At 42.3% G+C, this 13,377-nt stretch overlaps 1 protein-coding gene across 1 annotated transcript; it reads right to left on the bottom strand.

Annotated features, from left to right (window-relative positions):
• Nucleotides 1-10,315: 10,315 nt before the first annotated feature.
• LOC123163153 (high-affinity nitrate transporter 2.3-like) lies at nt 10,316-11,872 on the bottom strand. The gene has a single exon (XM_044580913.1). The coding sequence runs from the start codon at nt 11,870-11,872 to the stop codon at nt 10,316-10,318; it is 1,557 nt and encodes a 518-aa protein (XP_044436848.1).
• Between the last annotated feature and the right edge of the window lie 1,505 nt (nt 11,873-13,377).

Raw genomic sequence — 13,377 nt, 5'->3', positions numbered from 1 at the left:
TTATCAATGACATCCAATGTCCATAGTCAGGAAACCATGACTATCTATTGATCAACGAGCTAGTCAACTAGAGGCTTACTAGGGACATGTTGTGGTCTATGTATTCACACATGTATTACGATTTCCGGATAACACAATTATAGCATGAACAATAGACAATTATCATGAACAAGGAAATATAATAATAACCATTTTATTATTGCCTCTAGGGCATATTTCCAACAGACTTTTGTCCCATTATATTTGGTAGACCCTTCTTAAATACTGTGAATGCTAAGATAGATTGCAAAAAGGATGTTGTTACCATTGGTTTAGGGGATATGTCTCATGAGTTTAATTTTGCTAAATTTCGTAGACAAGCCCATGATAAAGAATTGCCTAGTAAAGATGAAATTATTGGTCTTGCTTCTATTGCCGTGCCTCCTAATGATCCTTTAGAACAATATTTGCTAGACCATGAAAATGATATGTTTATGAATGAAAGAAGGGAAATAGATGAAGTATTCTTTAAACAGGGACCTACTTTGAATCACAACTTGCCTGGTGAAATTTTAGGGGATCCTCCTCCACCCAAGGGTGATCCCGTGTTTGAGCTTAAACCATTACCTGATACTCTTAAATATGCTTATGTTGATGAAAAAAAGATATATCATGTTATTATTAGTGCTAACCTTTCAGAAGAGGAAGAAGAGAAATTATTGAAAACTCTGAAGAAGCATCGTGCTGCTATTGGATATACTCTTGATGATCTTAAGGGCATTAGTCCCACTCTATGCCAACACAAAATAAAATTGGAGAAAGACGCTAAACCAGATGTTGATCACCAATGACAGTTAAATCCTAAGATGAAAGAAGTGGTAAGAAAAGAAATACTAAAGATTCTGGAGGCGGGTATAATTTATCCCGTTGCTGATAGTCAGTGGGTAAGTCCTGTCCATTGTGACCCTAAGAAGGGAGGTATTACTGTTGTTCCTAATGATAAAGATGAATTGATCCCACAAAGAATTGTCACATGTTATAGAATGGTAATTGATTTCCGCAAACTAAATAAAGCTACTAAAAAGGATCATTACCCTTTACCTCTTATTGATCAAATGCTAGAAAGATTAATCAAACATACACAATTTTGCTTTCTAGATGGTTATTCTGGTTTCTCTCAAATACCTGTGTCAAAAGAGGATCAAGAAAAGACTACTTTTACTTGCCCTTTCGGTACCTTTGCTTATAGACGTATGCCATTTGGTTTATGCAATGCGCATGCTACTTTTCAAAGATGCATGATGGCTATATTCTCTGATTTTTGTGAAAAGATTGCTGAGGTTTTCATGGATGATTTTTCCGTATATGGAACTTCTTTTGATGATTGCTTGAGCAATCCTGATCGAGTTTTGCAGAGATGTGAATAAACTAATCTTGTCTTGAATTGGGAGAAGTGCCACTTTACTGTTAATGAAGGTATTGTTTTGGGGGATAAAATTTCTGAAAGAGGTATTGAAGTTGATAAAGCTAAAGTTGATGCTATTGAGAAGATGTTGTGTCCCAAAGACATTAAAGGTATAAGAAGTTTCCTTGGTCATGCTGGTTTTTATAGGAGGTTCATTAAGGACTTCTGAAAAATTTCTAGGCCTCTGACTAACCTCTTACAGAAAGATGTTCCTTTTATCTTTGATGATGATTGTGTAGAAGCATTTGAAATACTTAAGAAAGCCTTGATTTCTGCACCTATTGTTCAGCCACCTGATTGGAATTTACCCTTTGAAATTATGTGTGATGCTAGTGATTATGCTGTAGGTGCTGTTCTAGGACAAAGAGTTGATAAGAAATTAAATGTTATTCAATATGATTGTAAAACTCTAGACAGTGCCCAGAGAAATTATGCTACTACTGAGAAAGAATTTTTAGCAGTTGTATTCGCTTGTGATAAGTTCCGACCTTATATTGTTGATTCTAAAGTAACTGTTCACATTGATCATGTTGCTATTAAATATCTTATGGAAAAGAAAGATGCTAAACCTAGGCTTATTAGATGGGTTCTCTTACTACAAGAATTTGATTTGCATATTATTGATAGAAAGGGAGCTGAGAACCCCGTTGCAGATGACTTGTCTAGGTTAGAGAATGTTCTTCATGACCCACTACCTATTGATGATAGCTTTTTTGATGAACAATTAGCTATCATAAATGCTTCTCGTACTGCTCCATGGTATGCTGATTATGCTAATTATATTGTTGCCAAATTCATACCACCTAGCTTCACATACCAGCAAAAGAAAAGGTTTTCCTATGATTTAAGACATTATTTCTGGCATGACCCACATCTTTATAAAGAAGGAGTAGATGGTGTTATTAGACATTGTGTACCTGAGCACGAACAGGAACAGATCCTACGCAAGTGTCACTCCGAGGCTTATGGAGGACACCACGCTGGAGATAGAACTGCACATAAGGTATTACAATCCGGTTTCTATTGGCCTACTCTTTTCAAGGACGCCCGTAAGTTTGTCCTGTCTTGTGATGAATGTCAAAGAATTGGTAATATCAGTAGACGTCAAGAAATGCCTATGAATTATTCACTTGTTATTGAACCATTTGATGTTTCGGGCATTGATTATATGGGACCGTTTCCTTCCTCTAATGGGTATGCACATATTTTAGTTGATGTTTATTACGTTACTAAGTGGGTAGAAGCTATTCCAACTAGTAGTGCTGATCATAACACCTCTATTAAGATGCTTAATGAAGTTATTTTTCCGAGGTTTGGAGTCCCTAGATATTTAATGACTGATGGTGGTTCATATTTTGTTCATGGTGCCTTTCGTAAAATGCTTGCTAAGTATGACGTTAATCATAGAATTGCATATCCTTACCACCCACAATCTAGTGGCCAGGTAGAACTGAGTAATAGGGAGATCAAATTAATTTTGCAAAAGACTGTTAATAGATCCAGAAAGAATTGGTCCAAGAAACTTGATGATGCATTATGGGCCTATAGAACCGCATATAAAAACCCTATGGGTATGTCTCCGTATAAAATGGTTTATGGAACATCATGTCACTTACCTCTCGAACTAGAACATAAGGCATATTGGGCCATTAAAGAGCTCAATTACGATTTCAAACTTGCCGGTGAGAAGAGGCTATTTGACATTAGCTCACTTGATGAATGGAGAACCCAGGCCTATGAGAATGCCAAACTGTTTAAAGAAAAAGTTAAAAGATGGCATGACAAAAGGATACAAAAGCGTGAGTTTAATGTAGGTGATTGTGTGTTGCTATTCAACTCTCGTTTAAGATTTTTTGCAGGAAAGCTTCTCTCTAAATGGGAAGGTCCTTACGTCATTGAGGAGGTCTATCGTTCCCGTGCCATAAAAATCAACAACTTCGAAGGCACAAATCCGAAGGTGGTGAACGGCCAAAGAATCAAACATTATATCTCAGGTAATCCCATAAATGTTGAAACTAATGTTATTGAAACTGTAACCCCGGAGGAATACATAAGGGACACCTTCCAGAACGTTTCGGACTCCGAAAAGGAATAGGTATGTGGTACGGTAGGTAAACCGACTCCAAAACCGTTCTAATGGTAATTTTTATCCGTTTTGGAATATTTAAGAAAATAGGAAAAAAAGAAGTAGTCCGGGAAGGACACGAGGCGTCCACGAGGGTGGAGGGCGCGCCCTACCCCCCTGGGCGCTCCCACTGCCTCGTGGGCACCTCGTGTGCTCTCCGGACTCCGTTTTCTTGCATGATACTTCTTTTGGTCTGTAAAAATTCATTATATAAACTCCCGAAGGTTTTGACCACCGTATCACGCAAATATCTCCTGTTTTTGTTTCGAGCTGTTTTTCTGATAGATCTAGACCACCATGACGTCTCCAAGTGCCCCCAAGGACAAGTTCTTCGAGAAGGTAATCAACCCCTACCTCGCGGAAGTGCTGCAACATCCTCAAACCATTGAGATGCGTAAGGGGTTGCTGCACATCCGCGATGTTGAGGGACCAAGGAGGACCGGAAGCGCGGAGACAAGGCTCGAAGCAATGGAGCAACAAGTTTTCAGGTGCCAGGAGATGGTGGAACGTGGACTCGACGCCAACCACATAATGATCACGGAGTTCACCAACAACCACAAGCTAGATGTCAAGAACATTGGGGAGGCCATCTTCAAGCTTCACGAGAAAATCGAGCGCCTCCAAGCCCAGATCTATGACCTGCAAAAGCAAAACTGTGAGTATGAATATAGATTCTAGAGGATGAGTTTGGCTGCAGATTTGAGGATTCCGGAGACTCGATCATCCTTCTATGATGGCGAGCCTATGCCTTGGAAGATGGACGAAAAGCCTACATCATCGACAACTCCATCATCACCATCTCCAAGGAAGGAGACATAATCACATGGGTATGGGCACTCCCCTTGGCAACTGCCAAGCTTGGGGGAGGTGCCCCGGTATCGTATCACCATCACACTCCTATCTTTACCTTTTTCTTAGTTCGATCCTCTTGGTTATATTTTGATCTAGTAGAATAAAGTTTTAGTATGATCTAGTTTTGAGTTTTGCTTTATGAACCTTCTATGTAATCGAGTCCGTGAGCTATATATAATAAAGATTAGTTTCGAGTCAAGGGCTTGATTATCTTGCTATGATCTTGGGGGAATAAAAATAAAAGAAAAAGAAAGAATAAAAAGAAATAAAGAGATCATATTGATCTTATGAAGAGTAATAACTTCACATATAAAGAGTGATGAATAAAAGTTGTTGGAAGTTGACAAACATAGTTTTGGTCATCGTTGCAATTAATAGGAATTAATAAAAAAAGAGGTTTTCACATATAGATATACTATCTTGGACATCTTTTATGATTGTGAGCACTCATTAAAATATGACATGCTAAAAAGTTGATGTTGGACAAGGAAGACAACGTAATGGGTTATGTTTTCTTATATCCAAAATAAAGTATATTGTCATGGATAATCCAACATGTTGAGCTTGCCTTCCCCCCTCATGCTAGCCAAATTCTTTGCACCAAGTAGAGATACTACTTGTGCTTCCGAATATCCTTAAACCCAGTTTTGCCATGAGAGTCCACTATATCTACCTATGGATTGAGTAAGATCCTTCAAGTAAGTTATCATTGTTGCAAGCAATAAAAATTGCTCTCTAAATATTTATGAATTACTAGTGTGGAGAAAATAAGCTTTATACGATCTTGTGATATGGAAGCAATAAAAGCGATGGACTGCATAATAAAGGTCCATATCACAAGTGGCAATATAAAGTGACGTTCTTTTGCATTAAGATTTTGTGCATCCAACCCTACAAGCACATGACAACCTCTGCTTCCCTCTGCGAAGGGTCTATCTTTTATTCTTTTCTTATACCTTATACAAGAGTCATGGTGATCTTCACCTTTCCTTTTTACATTTTATTCTTTGGCGAGCACATTGTGTTGGAAAGATCCTGATATATATATATATATATATATATATATATATATATATATATATATATATATATATATATATTCAATTGGATGTAAATTAGTATGAACTATTATTGTTGACATTACCCTTGAGGTAAAAGGTTGGGAGGCAGCACTATAAGCCCCTATCTTTCTCTGTGTCCGATTAAAACTTCATACCCATAAGTATTGCGTGAGTGTTAGCAATTGTGAAAGACTAAATGATAGTTGAATATGTGGACTTGCTGAAAAGCTCTTATATTGACTCTTTCTGAGGTTATGATAAATTGCAATTGCTTCAATGACCGTGATTATAGTTTGTTAGTTTTCAATGAGGTTTTTGATTCATACTTGACATTGTGAATAGATTGTTACTTTAGCATAAGAAATCATAGGACAATATTTATATATGTTGATGTTATAAGAATGATCATGATGCCCTCATGTCCGTATTTTATTTTATCGACACCTCTATCTCTAAAAATGTGGACATATTTTTTGTTATCGGTTCCTGATAGAGGACAAGCGAGGTCTAAGCTTGGGGGAGTTGATACGTCCATTTTGCATCATGCTTTTATATCAATATTTATTGCATTATGGGCTGTTATTACACATTATGTCACAATACTTATGCCTTTTCTCTCTTATTTTACAAGGTTTACATGAAGAGGGAGAATGCAGGCAACTGGAATTCTGGGCTGGAAAAGGAGCAAATATTAGATACCTATTCTGCACAACTCCAAAAGTCCTGAAACTTCACGAAGGTTATTTTTGGAATTAACAAAAATACTGGCGAATGAATCAACCAGAGGGGGCCCACACCCTGGCCACGAGGGTGGGGGGCGCGCCCTACCCCCTGGGAGCGCCCCCTGTCTCGTGGGCCCCCTAGAAGGCCTCTGGTGCCCATATTCTGCTATATGAAGTCTTTCACCCTAGAAAAAATCATAAGGAAGCTTTCGGGACGAAACACCGCCGCCACAAGGCGGAACCTTGGCAGAACCAATCTAGGGCTCCGGTGGAGCTGTTCTGCCGGGGAAACATCCCTCCGGGAGGGGGAAATCATCACCACTGTCATCACCATCGATCCTCTCATCGGGAGGGGGTCAATCTCCATCAACATCTTCACCAGCACCATCTCCTCTCAAACCCTAGTTTATATCTTGTATCCAATCTTTGTCCCAAAACCTCAGATTGGTACGTGTAGGTTGCTAGTAGTGTTGATTACTCCTTGTAGTTGATGCTAGTTGGTTTATTTGGTGGAAGATCATATGTTCAGATCCTTTATGCATATTAATACCCCTCTGATTATGAACATGAATATGATTTGTGAGTAGTTACGTTTGTTCCTGAGGACATGGGAGAAGTCTTGCTATAAGTAGTCATGTGAATTTGGTATTCATTCGATATTTTGATGAGATGTATGTTGTCTTTCCTCTAGTGGTGTTATGTGAACGTCGACTACATGACACTTCACCATTATTTGGGCCTAGAGGAAGGCATTGGGGAGTAATAAGTAGATGATGGGTTGCTAGAGTGACAGAAGCTTAAACCCTTGTTTATGTGTTGCTTCGTAAGGGGCTGATTTGGATCCACATGTTTCATGCTATGGTTAGGTTTACCTTAATACTTCTTTTGTAGTTGCAGATGCTTGCAATAGGGGTTAATCATAAGTGGGATTCTTGTCCAAGGAAGGGCAGTACCCAAGCACCGGTCCACCCACATATCAAATTATCAAAGTAACGAACGCGGATCATATGAGCGTGATGAAAACTAGCTTGACGATAATTCCCATGTGTCCTCGGGAGCGTTTTCCTTCATATAAGTGTTTGTCCAGGCTTGTCCTTTGCTACAAAAAGGATTGGGCCACCTTGCTGCACCTTATTTACTCTTGTTACTTGTTACCCGTTACAAATTACCTTATCACAAAACTATCTGTTACCGATAATTTCAGTGCTGGCACATAATACCTTACTGAAAACCGCTTGGCATTTCCTTCTGCTCCTCGTTGGGTTCGACACTCTTACTTATCGAAAGGACTACGGTAGATCCCCTACACTTGTGGGTCATCAACCGTCGTGCGGTTGTCTACTTTAAATACAGTTCGTGATGTTTTCTCGAGGCCACCGCCAGTGCCTTCTAGTGATTTGTCCTCTGTAATGTTGATATGCAATCTGATGTTCAGTTAACAGTTTGGTCCTCTAAAATGTAATGTTCAGTTAACACTTTGGTCCAACAATTGCTACATTTCGTAGTACTGTTCTCAAGCATTGTTTGTTTTGTTAAGTGTCTTATCTTCTAGTACATGTTTCTATTCTGCAATGTCGTGCTCAGTTAACTGTTTTGGTTCATTTGGTTTGCTGTCCATTTAACTGTTTCGTTCAGTTCTGCAATTTGATTTTCATTTGCTGTGGGTACAATTTTGTATTGTTATGCATGTGACACCAATCAAATTTGGTTGTACTCAATATATATTCTACTGATAGTATGACAACTCTCAGTTAAAGTGATCAAGATCTTCCTTATGTGTGTTGCAGGGAAACAATGGGAGACACTGCGGTTTACCATCGAGGTTTGTTCAAGCAGAGTCCTTTGGCTAATAGCACATTATTGTGCAGTTGCAGGAATCATTCTAATATTTAGGTTTGTTACAATTTGGCCTTGCACATGTAGGTCCTGCTGTCAGAGGCTTAGACCCACTATTCGACCCATTTTGCATATGAGGAAATGAGATGTCCATGAATATCAGTCAAGTCAAGAAACTCAGAAAGATTGTTAGGATGAAGAAACTTGCGATGAATAACAGCAAGATCTTTGTTCGCACAATGAAGAAGACATCAGTCAACTATAGGATGGTACCAACTCTTTTACCTTGTTTTTACCCCTTGCGCCATTTCAAAATTTACAACAGCGATTTATGCATAGCTTTGTTTTCAGTACTTTTCAAAATAGTTCACCGATGACTACCTCTCAAACCACTTGCATGGTAAAGAGGCGAGGAAGGTATTCATTCAACACCCACGGTACGATATTGAAGTCTTGCTGAAGAGGACGAAGGATGGGCGGGCAATTATCCATAGCCACTGGCCTAAAGTTGCAAGGACATTCAACATCACTGAAGGCTCAATATTTGCCTTCCGCTTCTGCAGTTTCCCAGATGAGATTCATTTGTCTATTTACCGTGTATGATGCTACTTTCCAAAGGTTTTTGATGCTGCATGTGAAACTTTGTGCTGTTGTGTAATGGCGTAACTGAGTGCCGAAGCTATCTGATGTAATTCGATTATGAAATCCTGGTTGCTTTTATACGGATATGAAATATCTGGCGTGTTTTATAAGCAATATCAGTTTGATTAGTACATGGATTATCAATAATAGGCTAATTACCCTGGTTATTGGGGTTTTCTATTGCGAACGGTTACTCAGACAGCACCGTGGGCGATGAAGTCAAACAACCCGCACGGTTTCTAGAAAGTAGGCGTGTTCGATCAACTAACAATCACACACGGCTTCCGGCAGCGAACTGTTTGCGTAGGCCACCTTGCACAAACGTTTCCACAAAAAGAACTGTGTGGGATGAACATACCTACGGAAATGATTTTCTGAGATTCACCGTGTGGGATGTACATACCTACGGAAATGATTTCTGAGATTCACCGTGTGGGATGTACATACCTACGGAAATGATTTCTGGGATTCACCGTGTGGGATGTACATACCTACGGAAATGATTTCTGGGATTCACCGTGTGGGATGTACATACCTACGGAAATGATTGAGTTTCGACGCCTTGCCCGATCGCACACGACCCCAGCCTGGGTCCCAGGAGGGCCTATCCCCGACGATTTCTGGGTCGTGTGGGAAGGACACCCTATCGCACACACTCACTTGGCGACGGTTCCAAATGCCGTCGCGGAAAGGGGTTTTAAACCGTTTGTTTAGGACGTCGCTGTACCAGTGTACTGCTATGTGGTTGCTCCCGGGCGTCGACACATGTCCACTATGGCCTTATGTGTCGTGTTGTCTTCTCTTTTGCCGACGGTGGTTCCATGTCGACGGCACGAGTAAGGCCGTCAACATAGGGATCTATGCCGACGCCTTTTGTATACTGACGGTCTGACAGGTCATTCCCAACAAGATCAATACCGACGGCCATGCGTCGACAATAGTCGTCGGTATAAGCCTATGCCGGCGGCTGCGGGCCGTGGGCATTATTTAAAATTCCAGTAGTGTTAGATAGTAATGGGCTTACCTAGTGGGCGAGTTTTTACACTCAGGTTACGTCTAGTCTCATGGCGAGGTGTGATTTTCCTGTAGCGTAAGCTCCGCCAGATCGGAAGTGCCCTTCTCAGCTAGCTCGAGAAAACAATAAAATCAAAAAAATGAAATTAAAATTAAAAGCTTTTGAATTTTTTTATGTGGCAGCATTTGACAAAAAAATTCAATGCTTGCAAAGTTTCATCATGAAATGATATTCGTGGAAGTCATGGCAAAAAAAAATCAATACTCCAAAAATAATTTTTTTGAGCATCTTTTTTTTTTGTCACGACTTCAGCGAATTTTATTTTGCGATGAAAATTTGTAGGCATTCTAAACATTTCTCAAATGTTGGCACAACAATTTTAGAATTTTTTGAATTTTTCATTTTTTTTGGATTTTAATGTTCACCGAGCTCATATGAGCTCGAGTTCAGTTTATCGGCTTCCCGGACAGATGAACTATTTATATCAGCTTTCTATATCTGGGTGTGTTTTTGTTGTTGATTTCTCATCAGATAAAATATGGTACGTACGTACGTATATAGTCGTATTATGTATATACTGGATCGATCGCGATTACTTCGTTGAGCTTGAGTTCTTCATCACACGTCGGCCGGCGCCGGCGAGCCGTCGACGGGGACGGTGTGCCTTGAGTCGCTGCCTGACGCCGCCCTCCGGCCGCCCTCGCGCACGCTGTTCTCCGCGAAACGCTTGGTGGCAGCGTTGTACCCCTTGTCCCGCTCCTCCGCGGTCCACTCCCCGTTGTAGTAGTCGTCGGCGGTCGCCCCCGGCCGCGGCCCGGCGAGCATGCCGCCCCACTGCGGGAAGTAGATGAAGGCGACGGGCAGCGTGCATGCGAGGATCATGATACCCATGTACATGATCCCCGTCTCCGTCTTGTACTTGCCGCCCCTGAAGAAGATGACCTGCGTGAGCACGGCGCCGACGTTGCCGCCGCCGCCGGTCATGCCGGAGATGAGCCCCAGCGACCTGCGCGACACGAAGGGCACGATGCCGAAGGTGAGGCCGCACGCGGCCTGGCAGAACAAGGAGAAGAGTATCATGACGGCCACGGAGGCGCCGAAGGAGTAGTCGACGATGCCCAGCACGACGCAGAGGACGCCGCCGATGGTCTGCATCACCCACAGCCCCCACAGCCTGCCGCGCATGCCGTAGCGCTGGGACAGCCAGTCGGACATGAGCCCGCCGCCTGGGCGGGACACGATGTTGGCCAGCCCGAAGGTGGCGGCGATGAGGCCGGCGGTGTGGAGGTTGACGTCGAAGCGGTCGTAGAAGTACTCGGCGACGATGTTGTCCACGGCCAGCTCCACGCCGAAGCTGTAGCCGTAGGTGAGCGCCAGGATCCAGGCGCGGTAGTTGGTGACCGCGTGGCGCAGCACGTTGCCGAAGCTGTCCTTGTGCATCTCCCCGGACTTGTGCAGCTTGCGGTAGTTGCCGTCCGGCATGTCCTGCCCGAGCGCCAGCACCGCGATGGCCGACACCGTCTGCATGATGCCCGGGATGAAGAAGGCGACGCGCCACGCCACGAACTTGGTGCTGCCTATCTTGCGGACGGCCTCAAAGACGAAGGGCATGAGGAGCTGCACGGCGCCCCCGCCGAGGTTGCCCCAGCCTCCCGCGACGCCGTTGGCCAGCCCCACCTTGGGCGCCGAGAACATGGAGCTCATCCAGAACTGCGTGGACACGAAGGAAGCGAGCGAGAAGCCGGTGAAGAAGCGCGCGAGCAGGAAGGAGGAGGCCGAGTTGATGATGGAGGTGCAGTAGACCGCGGGGGTGGTGAGCAGTATGATGGCCGCCGACGCCAGGCGGGGACCGACCAGGTCGCAGGCCGTGCCCATGGCGAGGCGCGCGAAGACGGCGCCCGAGACGGACGCGACCCCGGCGTTGCCGATGTCCTTGGCCGTGAGGCCGAGGTTGTCCCGGATGAGCGGCATGAGCGGCGGCGCCGCAAAGGTGGACACGAAGCAGCAGAAGAAGGAGAACCACGAGAGGTGGAAGGCGCTCATGTGCGACCTCGAGAACGAGAAGAGCCAGAACTCGGTGGCCTTGCTGTCATCGTCCACCGGGATCTTGAACTTGGCCTTGGGCGCCGCCTGGACCTCCATCGCCGCCGGTCCCCAGTTTGACGCCCCCTCCATCGCTAGCTAGCTGCTACCAATGCAATGCAAGTGCCTCAGCGCGGTGTTGGCAACCTGGGACGTGCCGGTGTGGTAGTACGGACAGCCTCATCGGTGCGGCGGGTATTTATAGTGCGACTGGACCGGAGTTGGAAACGACGAGAGGGCAAGGCATGAATAAACATTGCGGCGGTGATCCAACGGGGTTCCTGGAAGGCCGCCATCGCGGCTCGCCGAAGCCGACGCCGATACTCATACGATAATAATAGAGGTAAATACAACACTGGTGCTTGAACTTGTCACGAATGTGCACTTTAGTGCCTGAACTTGCAAAATACATTGAACTGGTTCCACAACTTGGCATGGACGTGCATATACGGTTCAAATGGTGTTTGTATACGTCCGTGAAGCTAAGGAGGCGGGCCAGCATGCCATGGACCACAGTGTGGCTAAAATGATAAAATAACGAGCCCGTGTGGCTAAAATGGACTACAGTGTGGCTCAGTTTTCAGCGGGTTTGTTCTTTTTCATTTCATTTTTCTAAAAATTACTTAAATTATTATCATGTTACAAAAAATATATATATATTTAAAACAAATTACGTTAAAAAGTTCATATCATTTCATAAAATACCTATGCAGTAATTTAACAGAAATACACATAATAAAATTAAAAATTAAGAATATAATTTATAATTTGAAAAAATGTTCGCATTTTAATAAAAAATAAAAGTAATTTTATAAATGTCCATATATTTAAACAAATTCTCATATAATTTTAAAATTTCACACTTTTAACAAACTATTTATGTAGTATATCAACGTGTTCATGCTTTAAAAAAATTGTGTTGTTTTAATAAGTTTATATAGTACTCCCTCCGTCCCAAAATAAGTGTCTCAACTTTATACTAACTCTAGTACAAAGTTGTGCTAAGCTTGAAACACCTATTTTGGGATGGAGTGAGTATTAAGTTTGTGTGTTTTCTAAAAAAAGTACAAGCCCAGTGCGCCATTAGACTACGGATCCTCACATGAATAATACTTAATCATATAAACATTTTAGTCATTCATAAATATTTTCAATTTTATGAATATGTTTTAAAATAACACGTGAATTATTTTTAAAGTGACATGAAGATTTTTTTCATTATTTTGAAATTATGTTTGTTATACAGTCATAAAGAGTACTTGTACTTTTGATACATGACAACTCAATGGTTGGAGTGGCATCCGTGCCTATAAGCTTTGGTCCGATATTTGGGTCACAGATCCGATGGTGTTTTTGCTGGATTATTAAATTTTCTTTATTTATTTTGTTCGGCCAAATGTTTATGAAGGTTATGAATCATTAAAGTTGTCGAGTGGCTAGCCGCATGCACTCTGACTGGTACGTCGCTTGTTCGATCAAGCACACCAGTTTTATTTTTTATCTTATAATTATACTCTAGTTTTTATTTTATAATTTATCGATTTCTCCCTGAGGGCCTTATGGTAAGAAAATAATTTCAGGGTTTTTTCCAAAAAAAA

The sequence above is a fragment of the Triticum aestivum genome, chromosome 1D (assembly GCF_018294505.1).
Source record: "Triticum aestivum cultivar Chinese Spring chromosome 1D, IWGSC CS RefSeq v2.1, whole genome shotgun sequence".
Classification (NCBI taxonomy): domain Eukaryota; kingdom Viridiplantae; phylum Streptophyta; class Magnoliopsida; order Poales; family Poaceae; genus Triticum; species Triticum aestivum.
The sequence above is the reverse complement of the archived record's forward strand: the minus strand, read 5'-3'. Positions and strand labels throughout refer to the sequence as shown.